The sequence below is a fragment of the Ixodes scapularis genome, unplaced genomic scaffold (genome assembly GCF_016920785.2).
Source record: "Ixodes scapularis isolate PalLabHiFi unplaced genomic scaffold, ASM1692078v2 PGA_scaffold1__304_contigs__length_218370807, whole genome shotgun sequence".
Lineage (NCBI taxonomy): Eukaryota > Metazoa > Arthropoda > Arachnida > Ixodida > Ixodidae > Ixodes > Ixodes scapularis.
In genome coordinates this window covers 31,103,857-31,124,750 of record NW_024609846.1, presented here as the reverse complement: position 1 = coordinate 31,124,750, position 20,894 = coordinate 31,103,857, and the positions used below count along the sequence as shown (strand labels likewise).

At 46.9% G+C, this 20,894-nt stretch overlaps 2 protein-coding genes and 2 long non-coding RNA genes across 5 annotated transcripts in view; 2 read left to right on the top strand and 2 right to left on the bottom strand.

Annotated features, from left to right (window-relative positions):
* Window positions 1-1,816: 1,816 nt before the first annotated feature.
* Window positions 1,817-6,908, bottom strand: LOC8051596 (cytochrome c oxidase subunit 6A1, mitochondrial). The gene is made up of 3 exons (XM_002435666.5): window positions 6,754-6,908; window positions 4,349-4,503; window positions 1,817-1,980 (listed from the first exon to the last, which is right to left on the bottom strand). The coding sequence occupies exons 1-3, from the start codon at window positions 6,845-6,847 to the stop codon at window positions 1,894-1,896; spliced, it is 336 nt and encodes a 111-aa protein (XP_002435711.1). The 5' UTR covers window positions 6,848-6,908; the 3' UTR covers window positions 1,817-1,893.
* Window positions 6,909-7,268: 360 nt separating this feature from the next.
* Window positions 7,269-20,894, top strand: part of LOC8051597 (ribosomal protein S6 kinase-related protein) — a 30,503-nt gene continuing 16,877 nt past the window's right edge. Inside the window, exons 1-3 of one of the 2 annotated variants that reach the window (XM_029975467.3) lie at window positions 7,269-7,659; window positions 10,149-10,364; window positions 11,909-11,992. In XM_029975467.3, coding sequence (XP_029831327.2) covers window positions 7,570-7,659; window positions 10,149-10,364; window positions 11,909-11,992 — 390 coding nt within the window. In that variant the 5' untranslated portion in view covers window positions 7,269-7,569. Of the gene's footprint in view, window positions 7,660-7,776; window positions 8,015-10,148; window positions 10,365-11,908; window positions 11,993-20,894 lie in introns of those variants that run through there. The other variant, XM_029975468.4, reaches the window with a different exon arrangement.
* On the top strand, window positions 14,116-18,507 carry LOC115313054. Its single transcript, XR_005715522.3, has 3 exons — window positions 14,116-14,565; window positions 15,193-15,335; window positions 16,740-18,507. It is a non-coding gene; the product is annotated as an uncharacterized LOC115313054 (long non-coding RNA).
* On the bottom strand, window positions 17,994-20,178 carry LOC121836036. The gene is made up of 2 exons (XR_006077758.1): window positions 19,908-20,178; window positions 17,994-19,014 (listed from the first exon to the last, which is right to left on the bottom strand). It is a non-coding gene; the product is annotated as an uncharacterized LOC121836036 (long non-coding RNA).

Sequence of the window (20,894 nt, the reverse complement as noted above, 5' to 3'; positions counted from 1 at the left end):
GTCTGGTCGTAGACCCCTTTTCCTGTTGACACAAAGGATCGCTGATGCAAAGCATCAATTTTTTGGGCATGTACTGTAATTCCCGTTTTCATTTAGCAGGTTGGCACATGCACCATCACAACTGACTGCTCCAGCTAAGTTCAATTCTTGCAGTCCTTGCTGCAGCAAAGCCAGGACAAAAAGAAGTTGGTTTGTGTGTGTGTTTATACAGCCTAGAACTTGGTCTGCCTCACAGGGGCGACGAGTCTCCCAGCTGTAGATGAGAAATTTAGCCAGTGCGGTACAGCCGCTAGCCTGGGGTCTTTAACGTGCATCACGCAGTAGTGATACACGACCGCACGCCGGTACGATGCTCATCCAGATCGAAACGGGCAGGGGTGGGGCTCGAACCCAGGATCCCTGGGTTCTGCAGCGCGAGCTTTCGCTCCACGTGCTTTGAGCTGGTGTGCGCTAAACCACTCGGCCACCGATCCCCCTAGGACAAAAAGACAGAAATATGACAGTGCATTATGAAAGCTGTGCTGTTAACCATGATGGTACAGCCATCACCATTACATGCGGTAAGTTTTCTTGGAAGCTAAATATAGCACAAGTCCCACAGGCAGATTGTTTTGGCTCACTGGAAGGCTTTGAACCTTGAAGGCCAAAATAGCAATCATGTTGGTTTCTGATATATAGTTTAACTCAGTCTTTTTCTTGAAGAATGAGCCCAACGATGCAGCCCAGTGCCTGCCAAACAAAATCTGATGCGTTTTTGGGCATTTTTAATGGTTACCATATATACAACTTGAGCATCTTGTAGGTGGCCCTACTGGTTGTGCCGAGCAAATGGTTGGAGCTTCTTGTTTATGGGTGCTACTGACAAGATAGCATTAACACAAACTTCAAAAGCTGCCTCAATTTGTTTTTTTTTAACTTTAGGGGAGAAAAGGGGTCAGTATTGTTGTTCTTTGATCAAGCAGCACATGCAGAACTATTGCAGACATTCTTCTGCTAGGTTTTGCTTGGTCACACAGTTAAAAGTTGGGGGTTGCAGCGCAATGTTGAATCGAGTCAGGAAAAATAAAGCTTAGGGCCCAAAGTTTGTCTTTTGCCAATTTACAGTGCCAAATTTGGGACGAGATGCATCTAGGCATTGGGACACCCTACCAATAATGAGTCCATGCAGTACTCTTATTTTCATGGCATTGTTTCTTGTAACCAGTTGCAATAAGAGGAGTTAAATCTCCAATGTGGTCAGTAAAGAAGAGCACATTTTTTAAGCGTTTCTACGCCATGTTTCATTAGTGCCATGAAATAAGTAGAAATTATTGCCGTTCCTGAAAAACATGCTCTCTGGTTGAATAATTAAATGGACCCTTGCAGGGAATACACCAACATTGCTTTGAATCTGATAACAGGCTTGAGCCACAAAAACCGATTGTCCGAAACCACAGTGCCTTCTTCCACTTTGCAAATTTTCAAATATAAACAGATTAGTTTCCATAGGACATGTTTAAAAACCACTTGTGCGGCAGGGCAGTATCCTGTTCTCCGCTTGTGCCCTTGAGGTTCAAGTTTATGCCTTGCTGGAGGACTGGAATTAGCACAGAGCAAGGCTGGCCACTTCCACGTTTTGCAGGTTCGCAATAACTTCATAGGTCACCTTCTCCACACAACAAAACGGATCTACCCCACTCACTGTTTCTAGAGTGCAAAGAAGGCAGCTGGATGCTACCAACATTGGATGTTGCCTGCCCAACAGTTATGTTGTGCCGAAGAAGTCGCTACTGCCTCAACGCCGATATGGCAAATTAATGGACGAAAGAAGCGCACGACTGGTGACTTCCTTTATTCGTGTAATGCTGGGTTCTAGCTTTCCTAGTGTTCCCTCTTCTGTGGACGGTGGTGGCGCTACAGTTCGTCCTCGTAGCCTTCCGGCAGGGCGTTCACCTTGGGGTTGTGGAACAGGCCATGGTTGCCATCTCCCCAGGGAAATCTCTGCAAGGGAAAGAGCAAACGCCGAGCGTGCAATTAGTCCAGTTCCGTTTCAGCTTGGAGTCAAACGGCAAGGGAGTTACAGAGGCTCACATCATATGAAGGAGGGGAGATTACTCTATCGGCCAAACCTAGGCCAATCTGCATAGCAAAGAGGTAGCTGTTTTGGACGCTTGATGATTGGTCATGACTGAACTGATTGTTGCTGTATGTTTTCTCACTATAAATGTTTAGTTGGGTTAGCACTTGTCGTGTTTGGTTCCTTATTCAACGCCTTGTTCCTTTGCGCACTGTTTGCCCTTTTTAGTTGGGTTTCCCTTGTTCTTTCCCCATGAACCAGACCAACCCAACATATCCCCCTTGCAATAACAGTTTGTGCTCCGGAGGCTGAAACGAACACTGCAGAGACGGTCGGAAGCTGGGAGATGTCTAGACCATTTATCATTACCCGGCCTTGGCTTTCATGCCGCACTAAGACCAAGTCATACCGGAGATGGTGCCATTAACTACAAGCTGAGCCGTACGTGCTGCTTCAAACCATGTCACTCTTGAGGGTTTGTCCAAAAAATAACAAAACTACATTCATAAAAAAAAATGATTGCAGATATACATAAAAAGTGTTAAAATTCCGCAAAATAACATGGATGGACGCTAACGACTGTACCATTTATAATGGGCAATAGCTTGCGCCACCTAGCCTAAAAATTAAGAACCAATATTATGATTTCTTTTTTGCCCATTTGCTTATCCTCTGCAATTTCATAACCTTTGAGGGATCGGGCAAAAACCTAAAAATATATCGCCCTGCCTCTTGCCCCCCGGCGAGGGAGTCGCCAATTTTCCTCTGGTCTAACCTAATCGGGGTTGCCCCGGCACTGGGAGATGGGGTAGAGACTTTGGGCCGGAGCCATGCCGGAGGGAGCCCCAATATTCCTGTCTTGCCTGTCCCCAGCTGTGTCAGTTAGTTGTAAGTCATTCAATTTTCCCTAGATAACTTCCGCCAGTCTTCCAATCTCCTCTTTGTTATTGAAATGCACTTATGCATTCTTCCACTCTCGTCGGCAAACCGCAGCGCTCCAGCTAAATCCATCACCCCCTCCGGGAGGGTGGGAGCAACCTCTGTGCACCTCAGCACCACATGTTCTATTGTTTAGTCTTCCCCGTGGCATACAGCACAGCGCGTATCTATTTCCTCATACCTCATACTTGCATAACATCCCTCTTCATTAACACACTGTTGTCAGTACTTCTGCCGCACATGGTGCGCCCCCAAGAGTCTACAACCGGAACTGCCTTTAGGCACTGCGTCTACGCCGCTTTCACACTTTCCACCGTCCCATAATGGTGTCCTTTCGGGCGCTGTTTCATCCAAGGAAAAAAAAAAAAAAAGAAGTGGCGGGGCCAGGTCTGGAAGGCTGAAGCAGCCTTGCCACGCGCTTCGCCAGAAACTTTCTCGTACGTATCAACATGCAACATGGCGCATTTGGCTAATTTGGCACACACTTTTCTCAGCCGCATATTGGTTGAAATAATTAAATGCAAACTGGATTTCTGTAAATTCAACTTTTGCACAATCATACTCACACTTGCACGTTCAAGTCCAAAAGTTCTTTCACCTTAGCCATATTTCAGCTCGTTGACGGACATCCTGCGCCTTCCTCGTCCTTGATGTCCTTTTTTTTTTCCTTCTTTAAACTTCTCGTGCCACTCGAAAACTCGCGTTTTGGCACGGCATCCTCCACCTAAGCTTCACGGGTTGTGGCAAGAGTCTCGGCACCAGAATCGGTCCAGTTTCTTGTAAAACTTGATTGCATACCGCCGTTCATTCGTGCGCTGCATCGCAATTCCTTGCAACACAACAAAACAACCGCTCACTCCGGGCGGTTGTTGATGACTCCCCTTATATTTTATATTTTTATCTTTGTTTCTTTAAAGGCCCAGAAAACTTTTGACTGTTATAAATGACCTTTTCTCATAGATATATAGTACATACATTTGATCTTGCAAATAATGCAAACCCTTCGCTCTAGTGAAATTCAGTTCCAGGGTCACCTTGAAGATGGTGCCAGACTCTCATTGCAAGAGATCACAATAAATTAGTTGTAAGCAAATGCGAACGTGCAAACGGACTATAGGAAGCATTCACTGGAGGCCACAGCTGTGTGCGCGACTGCTGAGCGCGTGCTGATGGCAAGCTTCCACAGTTCTTTTGCAACATTCATTGCACACCACCAAGATTGCCGGTCTTGGCAGCCTATTAATGTGAGCTCATACTGAGCATGCGCTCTAAACAGCATCCCACAGATGGGGCGTCCAGTGAATACCCCCATAGCGGAGCTTCGTTGCAGAAGGCCACAAGAGGAGGTCCCACCTTGGTCCGGATGTAGAGGTACTCATACTTCTTGAACTCTGGTCGGTGGAAGTGCTTGTGGTGTTCCTTCTCGGCCAGGTAGGCGTTGAGGGCACACAGGCCAATCGCGGGGAAAGCCACGAAGAACGTCAGGTTCCTCCACATCTTCTGGGCCGCTGCAGCCAGATCGTAACAAAGTGATTTGTGTATTTAAATATAGTGCCAGTTCTATCGGTGTCTTTAGTAGGGTTTGATTTTGTTACGAAGCATGCAGTCAGTTGATGGCACAGTGTAGGCAAAAGACGCGAGAGGAAAGAAAAGAGTAGGAGATAAGGTGCTATTGATGCTCACTTTGCTACGGTTCAAAATTGAAGATGTCAGTTTTCGCGAGACATTTGGTGCAAGTTCTGGCCGGTAAAATCAAGTAACATTCTTGGCGATTGCTTGTCCCTTCTTTCCGAACATCCAGTAAACCAAGTTGCCAGACATTTGCAGAGTACCAAAGCCATCTGCTCACTGCCCCTAAGTACAAGTGCTGGGACGGCGTTTCCAATAGGCAAAATGGGCGAGGAATTGATACGAGGGCAAACTTGACGTTGGGAAAAAGGGGCATCCTCACGACAGATATAAGCTCTATTGTCTAAATGTCAACCACGTTCTGGCGACAACACAGAGATGCCAGTTTTATTGTTCAAAAAGGCACCAAAACATTATTTAAAATGAATAAACCAATCACACCTGGTGGATGTTCCCAACGCAACTTCTAATGAACAAGCTGCGCATGTGCGAGCCCTGTTGAACCGGATGTTCCTTCTTTCCCATGCCTATTTACCTCCTACGGGGAGCGGAGAAATGGGGGTTTGAAAAGTAGGTGAATCACTCTTCCGCCTCCACTGGCATCGCCGAACCAGAGATCAGACATCTCAAACAGCCAGGTTGTAGTGCGTAGACGCCATCAAGCGGCGAAGCTCACAGCCACGCCTGCCTTCCTGTAGCATTGCCCCTGAAGTTAAACATGACGTCACGAACGCGCTGGAGGCACCGGGGTTGTTCCAACTCTTACCCGAATAGATTCGAGTTACTCTGGCGGGTCGTGTCATGTGATAACGATAGAGCGACGCTGGACACGGGTGGGTTTTCGAACGCAAAGGTACAAAACCCTTACCCTGGAGTAAGATTGAGTAAATTTTGGAACACGGCCCGGATCTCCCAAGATGCATTACGCGTCTCCAATGACTGCTCTTCGAGGGCTCGCTGGATTCGGCCGTTTGGAATGAAAATGTAAGCCATCCGTTCAAAATACAAACGTAGGATAGTTATTAGCAGATTTTGTTGATAATTTTTAACTTATTTTTGAACATGAGAGGTATGGTTCAATTTTCTATCGGCTATACGCACGACGCGGAGAGCTTGTGCCATTTGCGTCACCCTTTTCGGACGACGTATGTATCACTGAAGTGTGTGTTAACCCAATGCCCCGCCTGCGTTCACGCTGCTTCGCGGCGACAGTCTGCGAAGCAGCGTGAAAGAAACGTCGCAAATATAGCCAAATGCTCAACAAAACAAAAGGTTTGAGGGAAAAAAAAATAAAAAAGAAAGCCCACATTGTGGATCCCACATTGTGGATCGAACCGGGGTCTGCTGCATGTAAAGCAAAAACCTTACCGCTAAGCTACACTACCGCTTCGGAAACTCGTTGTAACAATTTGTTTTATACGAGTTTGGCGTCGTGCGTATAAGCTTTACTCATCCCTTTAATGCGGGGAGAGCGTAGCGAGACTAGAGATAAGATAGTAAGGGTGCAGGCGAGCTGGTGAATGTTAACCATGTTGAATACACCCGAGACTGGGGCAGAAATGAGCATATAAGTCGAAGGAACAGAAAAGGACAGGACGGCGTCTCAAACCCAGTTTGAGACGTCGTCCTGTCCTTTTCTGTTCTTTCGACTGATGTGTTCATTTCTGCCCCAGTCTCAGGTTTATACAACATAGCTGGCGAGACTAGACAGCCTACGGCTAAAAGCGACCACTTTACCAGTTTAGAGGCAGTCTTCATAATCAGGCTGCGATACAATATTCTGGGCAAAAACTACGACTAAATTATTATGTCCCTTTCCTATGCTAATGATGACTGTTTTATCTCATAGAAAGAGTGGTACCGAAGACGAAGCACGTTTTGTGGCCCCAGAGCCATAGGTCCGAACCTTCGCTGAACTCCTAACACTCATTGGTTTCCTTAGATATTGCAAAAATACGAAGAAAAAAAATCCGGGATGAGACAAGTTGTGGGTGTTGCTTCCCTCTTGGTTTCGGGTGGAGGTACGACAGATTCGACGAGACCTACGCCACAAGATTCGTTGAGCCTTGCCGCTTCTCCGGTTACAGCCAAGCGAAGGTGTCGCAGCGAAACGCCACCGCCTTCCTTACCGAGATGGGCGCTTCCTGCTTCCCCGGGCTTCGCATATCGGATAGCAGAGCTCGAGAAATATCGAAGAAACTGGGCAAAATTCATGCTCGCCATGATGTCCTGCTTGTCCTTCTTCCCCACTCGCTGTGGATGCAGTTATGGATGTGGATTCGACTCCACCACTCCGCGCTTTGCCAGTCGTTGCGCTTTGGACGCTTTGGAACGGGGACGTTTTCTTTTCTTCTTTTTTTACATTTTATTTAAATGAATAATGTTTATTTTAAAAATATAAACATTTTAAACGTCTAGATTTCTAAAAAAAAATGTTACTGTGTGTAGGTGGTGTTTGCGCAAGCAAGAAGCACGCCCTTGTTTTTTTTTTCAGGCCAAATTATTCTATTTCAAGTATTTTTTTTACTTCTACAAATAAATAAAGTTTAATATGTAACAAATATTTATATTTGTAGTTTTTAAACGCTAGGCGGCGTAAGCCGCCGCCCAGATAAGTCAACAAAGTCAACTGTTTTTTTGTCTATTCATACATGCTGTAAGAAGCTCGTCGGTTTGTCTACGTACTACTGTACTACACAAACAAACAAAAACATGAACTACAGTGCGTGAACCATGAACAACGTCAAAGGATTATGAAGATGCCCAAGGCGACTGAGGCACCTGGGGTGTGGAAAGTTTGATGGTTTTAAATCGCCTAGAATTCCACATTCAAGGCAGAGTCCAGCGGTGACGTGCACGCTTGACACAACCGGCAGACGCGGTGAGGGGCTACGATGAGCCCGAAGCTGTCCCGCTTGACGTAGCCGCCCGAGCTGCGGCGTTTTATGGGCAACACCGACACGAAACGGAGTCGAACTCAGGAGCACGCAGCAGTGGCGGCGGCGCACCGGCGATGGAGTTCGACGCAGTCGCAGGTAAACAACTTGCGCCTCTCTCGTAGTTGTACGCATTCTTCCACCCGAAGCGTTACGGTGCGTGGATCGGAATGTGCTACGAACGGGAGCAACAGCTGGGGGTTGGCTGCCTCACATATTCCACGGGCGTTCGGGCAACTAGCTCAGCGCTCGCGGCCGTAGCGGCGAAGCTGGGTCGACGGCTGCTGCGGGGTAGACTGCCTCCCTTAATTATCCCGGCGCCTTCAAGGCTGGCGTGCAGACGGAAACACGGCGCGGCGACGCGTCCCCGAACAATAGAAAGGCAGAGGCGATGTCTTCCTGTGCGTAGAGCACCCAGGGCGGAGATCGCGTCGGCATGGGCTGGTTCGAGAAGGTGGGTAGTACCTATACGCCTATACTTGCTATCTACCCTGGTGTCTGTTACTGGTGTTTTTATCTTGGTTTAGAAATCCTTGTGGATCGCAGAGGGTTTCGAGTGTTCTATTGAAATGATGCTAATCTCATTGGTTGTCAAAACCAACAAAAAAAGAAAGGAGGCAGCTGGATCTTTTATTAGAGGTCAGCGTGAAACAAACAAATCATGCTCGCCGGTCCCAGGACAATAACCTGCATCACCCCAACAGTTGAAATGTTGGAGGTCCCTAACGGGCATCCGAGTTGTTCCAGCGCAGGATTCTAAAAACCCTTTGGGCTCTTCATAGCGAGGTTAAGGTCATCATCCGCAAGCTTCATGATCCTTCACCGATGTTCACACCGGCTGCCGAAATTGTAAACTGTTAACTTCACATCGTGAAACCAACGCCTTCTCTATAAAGGAAGCGTTGGTGAAACTCGGCATTTTGCACCAGCCAAGAAGTAGTGGGGAAGTCACCTGCGGCCCTCCATTCTTTTGCACCATGTCATGGTGCAAAACAATGTCAATAGGGAGTTTCCAGTGCATTCCTTTTGTACTGATGATTAGGCAAGTTAAACAAGTGGTCGGGTTGTCCAGTGAATATGTAGATGTTGCTTAGCCTTGGTCAATGTGGGGCGTGCACAGGCGTTTCCAGCAAAACAGCTCTCGGAAGTACCATTGGCGGTGGAACGGAGTCTAAAGGGAATGGGTCACTAAGGGAGGAGAAAATACAAGCCCTTTTCCAGGAAGTGGAAAGAAGGAAATTATCTTTTCTTTCCTCTACTTGATGGAGGTCATTTGATTCGAAGCATTTGAGTTTTAATCTTTTCCTTATGGTACTTCCATGTTGTCCCTTTGGTCTAACATCAAGATTGCCAGAATACCCTAGCAATTCAAACTGACTGACTCCGGAACACTTCCATTTGGGAGGCACCATTGTGAATCTAAAGCTGCTTCCAAAGACTTGTTGCTAAAGTTCACACACACCCATCCCTAACATCCAAAGATGTAGAGGTAGGCAGAAAGAAATGTACCTCTACTTGGGTGTCGTAGATTCGCGTGTTTACCAACAGGTTAAACCTAGCATTGTCGAGGTTTTTTGTTCAGCCTGCAGAAATGGGAAAGTATGGCCAACGATTTCGCCGTGAAATAATCAGAATATCTGGCTTTCTTATATTTTTCTTTCTTTAGCATTTCGGCTCGGTATACATACTGGCCCCTAGCTTTTGAGCGTGCCTGCAGTGCCGCTAGTGAATGGAGAATTGTACAAATACAGATAATGAATAAACACGGTGAGGGTGCAGGTGAGCTAGTGTAAATCACTCGGATGACGTCTCAATTGAGATGTCGTCTGACTGACTTCTTTCCCCGTCTCTTCTACTTTTGGTTGTTTCAAGATCTTCTCAACCAGTGTCTCGGGTGTTTTAACAAAAATATAGTAGGTGTTTCAGACATGCAATGCAAAAATTGTTTTGAGCTCGCAAATATGTCCCGAGATCCTTGTCGAGTGGCTTTGGGCGCTGCCCAAAGCCACCGAACTTCCTCCCTCCTCATTGATTGGTGAAGTTTTAAAGCAGCGGGGGGGGGGATTTGGAAACATTACAGCAGACAGCCTGCAGATTTGTTGGTTGCAGTACAGAGAGATGCAACCACCTTAGGCCCGGGCTGGGTTATCTGGGATGTGTACTTTTTACCACTGGGAAGAGGCGGGTTCCTATGTGTCACTCGCCGCTGCAATGCCTGGATCGCGTCTCCGACGGGTGATATTCCACCAATGCATGACCTCACAAAAGCCGGAGTGCCATACTGGCGGTTGTCGCAATCCTGGCGCTTGGTCGTAGAAGTTCCGGCAAAAAGTATGAGCGAATATGTTGTCGCGGCGTCTCAACCCCCGACGGTCATTGTTTTCGTGGACTGTCAAGCTGGAACCCGACCTGCAGCAGGACAAGCATCCGCCAAAATCGCGGCCGACGACGGCGTGACACTTCTATAACGTCATCAGGTCGGAAATCGAGGGACCACTTCTTTGGACGCAGTAAAGAGACCTGTCGGACATTCGCTCCAGGCACCATGAAGCCACTCTGATGTCCAATTGTCCCTCCCTGCGTCCCAGCTGAGCTGGGCGAGCCAGCAGAGCGTGCAGTCGGTGGCGAGTGCCCAGCGTCCCTGGTCGCGGGCGTGCACGCTGGGGAGGCGCCGTTGGCAGCCCTCGAGGGACCCCTGGGCCGATTGGGGCTCGTCCAAGACCCCCTGGCCCCTGACCCTGGCCGAGTCGCTCTTCCTGCCAGAGTTTCCCGTGCGCAGCCGGGTGCAGGAGACCTCCTTTCAGGTGGGTGGCACCGTCCAAAGCCGCTCTGGGGGGCAGAGCAAAGTCGCAAAATGCCGGCATATTTATTTATGTCGTTACCCTCAGGACCGGAGGTCCTGAGGGTAACGACCTATAGCAAGAAAAACGAAACTTATACAGTGTTAGGGCTCTTCTTAAAAAAAGGTTAGAAATGGCAGTTCGAAGATGTTCACTGTCAGAAATTTCGGTGACAGCTTGGGGAAGGCGATTCCCTATTAATGAAGTGTTGGGAATGAATGACTCATAAAAATTATCTGTGACAGGAAGGGATGCCGACTTTATGACACTGATCTATGCATGGTGAAAAGTAAAAAGGTGTTGTTAGTAGCCCTTCATTAGAATCGAATTGTAATCATATGTCTCGTGACTAGGTTAGGAGGCTAACAGATTAGATCAGATGCCCTGACGGAGACATTTTGTGCGGGAATGTGAGAAACAACGGAAGATTTATCTGTGCCCATTCCCGAGCCACGCCTTCTTTTAACCCATCGTCCAGCATTGCTGCAATCAATGCTCGTTCATGTGCATAGCATGACAGTAATTTACATTCGAGTGGCCCGTGCACAGCACCATTTTGCTGATGGACATCCGCGGGTAATTTTGGCACCAATCGTTTTGAAATGCGATCCTTTACATTTTATATTCAATGTTGAAGATTGCTGGAGGCTGTTTCACTTTGTCACATGACTCTTCAATGAGTAAAACAAAAAGTGCTTCTGTACTTCTAACCTACAACAATCGTCCCACTCTGTAGTATGGCCACAGACATACAAAATCGTTTTGTGTTGGGCGGCGAACCGGTCCACGATTCCCTTATCTCGCTTGACCTATCCTCCCTCGAGTCCAGCATGTCCGGGAGCTAATCCCCACGGAGAGGTAAACACCGGGCCTAGTTTTCTCCTTTCCTGGTCGTATTCTGGGCTAGGGGGGGGGGCCTCAGCACGCAAGTTGTGTTTTGTGCAAAGCATCGTGTTTTGCTGCCAAAACACAAATATATCAATCCTTTGCTCTAGAGCCACACATTTGCTGAGTGAGGCGTAGAGGCAAGAAGCTTTTTTAAATCAACATATTATCTGTGCTTGGATAGCCATATTACACTCAATGTATTCAATATCTCTTTAATGGTGAAGACATGTTCCCGGCAGCAATGTTTCTTAGCTTTTCTAAGTTCTGCATCATCATTGATGATGCAGAGCTTGGTTCTTAACTCCTTGTACTATTGTACTTTTTGTATAAAAAATAAAAAGCCCTGTTTTGAGATGCAAATATTTCCTCTCGATAGTCCGGTCCTTATAATAGGCCAAATTTCTGTAAAAAAACGTAGGCACGCACATGTGCCTTCTGTGAAGTGCTTTAAGCAGACTTTGAACCAACCAGTTGTTACACCTTACTGTTGTTTTCATATTGAACCAGGGACGGGCAGTCTTGCTCCCCCGTCGCTCTGTTGACTTCTTTTGGCTCGTGCTAGTGGCTATGTCTGTCTGTGTGGCTGGCTGCTAAACCGGAGCGGCTTGTTCCTTGCCCAGAAAGTGAAGCTGCTGTCTGCGAGCGGCTTTGGTTCTGTCCACCTGGTCCGGGAGAAGGAGACGGGCAAGTGCTACGCCATGAAGGTGGGCAACACTGCCACTTTAATCGAAGCCGCTGGGGTTCGCATTGAGAAAGTGAAATAATATTGCATCAATCTTTTCTTTCTTTTTTTTTTTTTGCTTTATGATGCTTATGTTTGTATATCTTGAAATTTATGACCATGCTTTAAGGGGTACTAAGGTGGATTTTGATTTCGTCTTTTTAGGGTGATAACTCAATCTATGCATCTAAAGCGCCCTAGAAACCCAAAATTGCAATTGTGTGTGGCCTTTTCCCCAATTGAAAATGTTTCTTAAAGGTGTTAGGCTACATCTCTAATAGGGAAAAGTACAGACACACCCTTAATTTTAGGGTTTTTTTTTCCGACACTTGAGGTCTGTGCTTTGTGTTATCTCATAGAAAAGGCAAACTCAAAATCCACTTTAAAAAAGTGGATTTTGCATGCCTTAAAAAACACACACAAAGTTTCAAACAGCCTGGGTTGAAAAAGAATGTTATAAAACGAATTTATAACAAAGGAAAAAATTTTTAGAACTATTATTTACTGCGCAAAACGAATTTGTAGATGGCGCCCGCGGTAGCTGCCGCGGGTCATGTAATACACCTGTGCGTCGTTGCGCGGCCGTTGCCGCCGCACGCTGGGCGTGGTGCGCCACTGTTTCAACGCATTTCTCCACGCTGCCGCTGCCACCGCCGCACAAGTTTGTCTGCTCCGCGGCACCGTCGCCGTCCTCTGACCGGCACACAGGTCTATCACGTCTGCTTGCGCTTTTTCAGGAACTTCCTTTGGGCTCTAAAAGTTACTTATTAATCTTCGTTTTTTGTTGCACATGAAACAAAGATGAATAAGTCACTTTTAGATACCATAGGAAGCTTCCAAAAGAGTGCAAGTACCACGTGACAAATAGCGACCACTTTTCTACTGCGCCCGCGGGCGCCAACTACAAATTAGTATATCGCCGTAAATATAGCTCTATGATATTTTATTTTTCATTGTAAATTTGTTTTATGACTTCTTTTTCCCAACCAGGCACTTAAAAAAAATTATTTTTCCTTTGCATGTTTCCTTTTAGCGAGTTTGTTTCACGGCACTCGTGCCCACGCGTGCCCACTCGCAGCGTGGAACGGGTTCGTTTCGGCCGGCGCTCCACGAGTGGTTGCACTCTCCGAGTTCGTTTCAGCGCTTACACCCCACGCGTGCATGCACTCGCTGCACCGAGAAAATCGGGAGTGCGCCAAAATGCAATTTCGTCATGCCTCGCTCCGGCGGGGCCGGCGAGGAGCGGGAGCAGATGACGAGGGTTCGTCTGCTACGATGTGTCGCGGAACCGAACGGAAAAAAAATTAGATTTTCTGATAGAAATTGCGTCCCGCGGGAAACGAAATCAAACGCGAGCTTGAATTGTGAGCGTCTGCTATTTCACGGAGGAAGCAATTAACAACCCGTGATTTATTTGCAGGTTTTAAATCGCTCTGTTGCCGTACAAACGCTGTAATTTACCAGTGTGTAAGGAAATGCTCAGAACAAACGCAACAGCGGCCCCCGAGATGTCGATCACCATCCGTGTGCGGGTGAAAAATTTAACATTTGTCGATAAAACTCCCCCAGCAGAAACCTCTGACTGCCCAATAAGCATCAGAGAAAACTAAAGATGGTGACTTTACCCGAGGATTGGGCAACATCATCATGTTTAACATTTACCTACGCAGCTAACTTGCCCCGTCGTTTTTTGTTCGAGAAAGCTCTCCTTCTCGACGCCCTCACCAAGGCTAATATCTAATCCACCTATAATGACGATCCAAATCGAAAGTCTCAGTTTTGCTGGATATTCCAACAGGCTAGTTTTAAGCCGTACCCTTTCAGTGGTTCACGCATAATACCATGCTCAAACGGATCAAGCTTCTGCTCGGACAACATCATCAGTTTTCTTCAGTGTAAACGGTTATAAGGATTGAAAGATCGCAACCAGCTGCTTTCTAGACAGCTGGTTGCGGAAATTTACGCCGTCTGTAACTATCCCTACGGCAGCGGAGCCGCTTGAAGACATCGCAACTATACGGAGGGAAAGCCGTCTGCTCTTTCGCGCAGGCCGGTGGCGTGACGTCACCTCGCCGCGCTCTGATTGGAGGATGGCTCCGGGCGGGAGCTCGGGGGTAAACAAAGCGGTGTCGTCTCTTCTCCGCAGCCATTGCGGAAGGCCTTTTCTGTGGCTCTCAGAAATCCACTGCTACTGCTTGAACGAGGACGCGGCATACGCAAAAAAGAGACCGGAAATACCTCGAAATGTACGTTACTTCGTTTGACGCGAAAGAATTTACCCTGGGAGCATACGAAGCACCAATATGCGTCCCGGTCTTCGGCGGTGAGATGTTGATGTGAGCCCCCCCCAACGTCAGCACGGTGATGTGCGACGCGAGTGAGCCTTTCTACTTTTTGGCGGAGACCCCTTTTCGCCAGCAAGTGTCTCGGTGTTTCCGTGAAGCACCGAAGTGTAGCTACAGCCCTCTTCGGCGAGCTGAACGGGCTGCCGAGCTTTCGAAGGCCGATCTCCCGCAGCGCTGGAACCCGGAGAACCGCGCCATGGCGCTCGCTGAGGTGAGTTACGTCGTTTCTGTACAGTTCGCATCATTCACAAACAGTTGCACGTGAAAGGAGTATAGCAAAGTAAAACGGAATGTTACGAAAAAGCAGCGGATTAGGCGATCGGTGTGGTACGACCGAGCCGAGTGCGCAGTTGTCTGTTCTTAGTCTTTCCCCCCAGCGACAGATTGTATGCCACTTGTCCAAACAGATAGTGTGGTAGGATATCTGTATGTGGGTCATTAACTTCGCAGTCACGACTCGGTGTTCGATGGTAGTCTATTTTAGCAGTGATAGCGCCGTGTCTAAGTGACATCCGATGTCACTTCTTGCCAGTGGCGTAGCCAGGGAGGGGGTGTTCAGTACTTCGCACCCGAAATCCCCCCGGCCCCAAGAAAACCCATGGCTACGCCAATGCTTTACGCGCGCAATAAAGCGCCGTCCTAGGGTGTTAAACTCGAGGCGAACTGTTCTTCTGACGCGTGTTCCATCAGTCGCTCGCTGCTGATTTGTTTCACCATAAAGTGCCAGTGAGGCAAACGCTGCGGGGGCGAGTAGCATGTTTTCGTACCTGCCTACTAGTTTTCCTAGGTCCGTTAACCTGCAAATGCGTGTGTTCCCCCTACCCTATCATTCCAACAGAATCCACCGGCTGCCGGGCTACTGAAAGGGCCCTCTGCTCGGAGGACATGTTGCGGGCCCTGTGTAATGCCCTCGGCGCCTGTGCGACTTCAGGGGGTCTGCGTTTCACGGCCCCGTTACCAGCTGGGAAATTCTCCATGGAGGTAAGATTATGAAAGAAACCACTCTATGCACTCAGAGGTAGCTTTCAGAAGTTGTAGAAGCCAAATACAGATGCTGATGTCTTTAGTAAAAACAAAATCAAATTATTACTTGCTTTATGACTTATGCATCTCTATTTTGCCAGCCATATGTGGCAGGAAAGTGTCACGTGATCTCAACCTGGTTTCTCAAGGCACTGAAAAGCTACCTGTTGCAGACCACTGTACCATTGTCATTTATTATATGTTATTCCCTGGCACTGCGGGATTGGTGGCCGAGGGGGCTTGCACGCACCAGCTCGGAGAATGTGGAGTGAAAGCTCGCGCTGCAGAACCCAGAATCGTGTGTTCAATCCCCACATTTGCCCGTTTCGATCTGGATGAGCACTGTATTGGCGTGCGGTCGTGTATCACTGCTACGTGATGCACGTTAAGGGCCCCAGGCTAGCGGTCATCTACAGCTGGGAGACTCATCACCCGTTGAGGCAGATCAAGTTTGAGACTGTATAAACATACACACAACCCGATTCCTTGGCTCGCTGCTGTTATTGCTGTGCTGATGTTTGGATGTATTTTTCTTGGTCGTTGAAATGACTACTGTGATGCTTGGGTGAAATAACCTGGTCAATTACCTCCTTGGCCATAGAGTGTTGTTCACTTGTTACTCTCTCTTCTCCTCTGGTTAATGTAGCTCAGATAACAGTCATGCAGTTAGCCCGTTTCAAGTTCTCTCGACGCCACATTCTCACATCTCTGGCCGATCGTCCTGCTTTCGCGCAAAACTCACACACCTCGTCTTCTTTGATACTCCCGAATGCGCCTCGGTCGCTCACTCCGCCGCTAATTTCAGTCCCGTGCCCAGTTTTATGACAACCTCCTTGACATGACAAATCTAGCTTCTGTATCCAACCATCAATACGGGTTAGTGTTCAATTTGTAAACTTGATGTTTCAAAGTAACAGTACAAGCTTCCTCCAGCATCTACTAGCAACCAAGCAATGACAAAAACCAAAGCTTTAACTTCCAAGACTAAAAACCCAGGAGTATGAGGACACGCTGGCCAACCCTGCCGAGGACAAGCCAGGAGTGGGACGAGCATGTAATCTCGGTATATGGAGAGGTGTCCTCGAAGTTCCCAGCTTTAAAATTGTGGTAGTGTTTAAGTTGGTTTAAGTTCAAGGAGTCTCAAAAGAGCAAATAATGCAATGTTATTTATTTTGATTTGCATCCCTTGGATGCTGGCAGGTATTCGGTACGAAGGGAATGGGATAGACATGTCCATTTATGCATTCTGCTGCTTAAAAAATAGGGTTTCACTGATTTTCAGTTGGTAATGGCATGGGAGGACAAATACGCTGCTCAAGAGTGTAACCGGATCGTTTGACTACTGGGACGACTCTTTTACAGGGGACGACATCCTGTCCAGCACCAGCTTCACCATCTGGGACCGAGTGCACGAGGGGTCGCACTGCAAGCAGATGAAAGGAGGGCACTGCAACCTTGAGGTCAAGCTTGTACATCTACCATTACAGTCCTGAATGGATGCCAATTCGTACTGATGACCTTATGAAGGTGAAACGTCCCTGGATCTAAAGGGAAAATTTGATTGAAGGCGAGCTGAAGTTGTTTCTGACTTTATCCTCTTATGACTTGAAAGTAATCTGCCTACTTCATGAATATTGAAGATGCAGAATTTGTTTCCGTAACTGTCCCACTTCAACGTAATGTGCACATTGAAACCTGTTCCTTTTCTTTTTCTGCTTTCCGGCGAGAAAAAAAAGCCAACGAATCTCCCTTTTCCTTCTCGCAATGGGGAGGTGTGCAAGACTGATTGCATATTTTATATAAGCAATCAGTTTCATAAGTGAATGAAGATAAAAGCAGAATACATGTTCAGATTATTTGTGAATTCTTAGACTTGCTGAAGTGAGTAGTTCATGTTCGAGTCATGTAATTATGAAGTCAAAACCAGATTTAGTGCATTTTTAAGAAGCCTTTTAGACCGGAGAGTTCTGTTTTGACTCGGCAATATACAACTCACCTTTGTTATTCCTATAGCACAGCCGAAACTATAAACATGAGCATGTTGCCTGACCAATGCTTGAACTGCCGTGAAATCGACGAAGTCCCTATCCTTCGAGAACAAGTGTCAACGGGGAATAGTCGAAAGACCAGGGTCAAGTATGCACACACATACTTGATTTCAAGCTTGCAGATTGAAATAATTGTTTATTGAATCATATCCATTCTTAAACCTGTTTGAGATTGTATTGGTTCATATTCACAGTATTTCTATTTTTCATTTCACCGAAGAATAATTTAGAGACAGTTGTTGGTGTTCAGGCGTGATGCTTTTATTTTTGTCACATGCAAGAGGGCAAAAAATTAGATTCGGCTTTGTAAACTGATTTTTTTATGTATTCTTCCAAACAGCATAGCAAAGAATAATATAAGGGCTACAGCTGCGAGAGTTGCTACACCTGGCATCTCATTTGTTTTATAGCGTGTACAGGTGAGACACTATACTCCGTTTCTCGGTAAATTGGCAAACATTGTGACCCAATAAGAGCATCGGAGCCAGGCACGTGACAACACTCCACGGTCGAGTCCTCGTTATTGCCACAGCAAGAGCGCCATCTGCGACAAAACATAGTTCTAGGCTTTGTTTTTTCTTCTTCTTTTAGTAGTGTTGCCGTCGGATTCTTCGGACCGCAACACTACACGACACTGAAGAAAGACGAAGACACATGTTACTGATTAGCGACACTTAATATAGATCAACACTTTGAGAAAAACATGGCTTGTGATCGAAGTTCAAACAATCGTAGCCGTGAATCGACCACTTCCGCTCAAAACATCGCCCTAGCATTAGCACCCGCCACAGATTCATGGGCAAATTGAGCATGTGGTTGTAAGACGACAGCCGGTTCTGGCGGGTGGTCCTTGCATTTGGCGCGGTGACACAAACGCTCCTGTGACATGCGTCCATGTGCCTCGCTCCGACATTCTTACTGGGTCGCAGAAGCCGTAGCCTCCACAGTTCACCAAGCTATCGTGAAACAGAATGTAGACTAAGTTGCCTGCGTGCTAATGAAAGTAGCCTTGCCAGCATCATGTATTATGTATGAAACACTGTATACTTCGAGAAAACAAATAAAGCCATTCAACCTTTCCACTGATTGTGTTTGTTCATTAGTAAAACTTGGTTCAGTGAACTTTACATTTCAGCATTAGCATGGACACAACAGGTAAGGTCAATCACAAGTGCTTTAGAGCGGTCCGAACAGTTTCCAAGTGGCTCATGCAAAGCAGCTGACATGGTATTACCCCCAGGAAAGAGACGAGACCTCCTCGACGAATCTACTCAAGGCCCACCAAACTGAATATTAACATTTCTAGGAAATTGGAATCAACCAAACAATTCCATGGAAAGCTACACCACAAACAGCATTGGTGTGAGGGTGAGCCCTATCTGCAGCGACAATACTGAAGCCTCGCATGCCACCATTACTAACACATGCAAGTAGTCAATCGGCGCCTGGCATACTTGGGCATTGATGAAACAAGGAAAGATGATCAATGAGTGGACTAGGAATGTGGATCCAAATGGGAATGTCTTCACAATCGCTGTATGACCACCATCTGTTGGTGTGTTTCTGGATGTCAACAGCCCATCTGGGACCTAGAAATGACAAATGATGTTAGAAAGTTTGTCACTTATACACTGGCTTTTGCTTGACCCAGTCTGCTGAGCGAACAAAAATATGTACATGTTAGTCATTGTTTACTCCCGTGTCCATTCCATGGGGCGCTCGTTAGCTAGGCTTGGATAGTGCGCGATCTCCGAATTTTTATCTTGGTGTGGGAACGAAAAAAAAGACAAGCGACACGCAAAAACACGTCAGACACTGACAGCGTCGATGTGGTTCCAAGATACACTGCGCAACACATTTCGCAGAAAGGCGGCATCGGTACTTCGTCGGCAATTCACTCATACTGGCTAATGTGAAACGGCAAATTTGTACTGTCCGAGTTGGTTCACTGTATTACACGTAACAGCCATTCATATTTCATTCCTGAAAGAAAAAACGATCGCGTTTTTGCGGCAAGTTTTGAGCTCTGTGCTTTTCTACAGTGCCATGATTACAACCGTAGGCTGCAACTACTATACCAAATACGATGTATGACTATACTGCGTCTCACCTAAATGCGAACGAAGCGAAAATTACAAACGCGAGAATCTGATCAGCGCTTGTACTGCAAGATCGCACATGCATGGCAGCTATGATCAAAGCTCGGGATTCGCCCATGTAGATTTAACTTCGACCGCATTTAAAATGAAACGGAACATAGCTTATACGGCCTCCGTGCAGCTTCGAGTCGAAATGACGAGTGTGTATATTCCTAAGTATCACCTGCGAAGATAGGCTTCGGAGGATCGCGAAAACGCTACATTCTCGGCCGTTTTTCGATTAATAGCGCCCATCGACTCCGCCACATAAGATTTATAAAGACCTGCTAGAAGGCAAAATCCGTTGTGTTCGTAAAGGAAGAACAAGATAAAAGGCAACTTACCGGTACAATCGGGCGGCGGTCTCGTAGTGACCGGCGCAACCGGCGTTTCAATCGCGAGGCTAGGCAAGCGCCTTCTCTTTGGTGCTCTTCGTCGTCTTCATCTTGGAATCTTCGAAATGCCTCTAGCAGACGACGGAGGAATCGTAAGGGGCACAAAGCTGCTCGATCTTGTGGACTCGGCAAATTTTAACCGGGCTACAATAAATAAAAGACTCGCGATCGCCGCTACAACACGGCCGCCATGGCCGACGCCGATGTTTGTTTACCCCCCGGCCTCCCCCGACATGTGCGAGGGCGGAGCTTAGTCGGAATCGTCATCAACCTCCTCTCCCGCCTTCGCGCCTCCTTTCTCATGCGCAGAAGACGAAAATGAGCCCACTTGCGAGGCGTATTAACTACAGGTTGCAGTTGCCAACGTTTGTGGATAAATGTTCGTAGCGACTGCATTCTCGCATTCCCACGCATCACTCGGAACAGAAAGGCACTAGTTTCGGTTTGAAGTCGGTACCTTTTCTATAACATAGATGGCGACAGCATCAGTCTTCTGCACTCGGTGCGTTTGGCGAGTTCGTTTGAGTCCAGTTTTCCATGCAACACTCAGTGAGTGCGATGCATTCTGGGAGAGAACTCAAACGGTGCCAGTGCGTGTGAGACAAACTCGCTATTTAAGTTCTAAGATATTCCAGGAAGACTGTTTTAAGAAATGGATCTTCTTCAAAACTTGTCATCTGGAGCACAACTGACTCATTTTATTGCAGAGGGGTAAGATGTATGGCTGCAACACATTGTCGCAGCCATACAAAAAGAAAGGAAAAGGAGGGGAAACAACAACCAAAGGAGCCTGACATGACCACACCTTAAAAAAGCACCTCACAAGAGCTTTTTACAGAAAATTAAACTAGAGAAAGAATTCAAAAAGAAATGTTAGGTGGATGAATGCATAAACTATTTTTAAATGTAATATGTTGCTAATTATGAAATTATAAA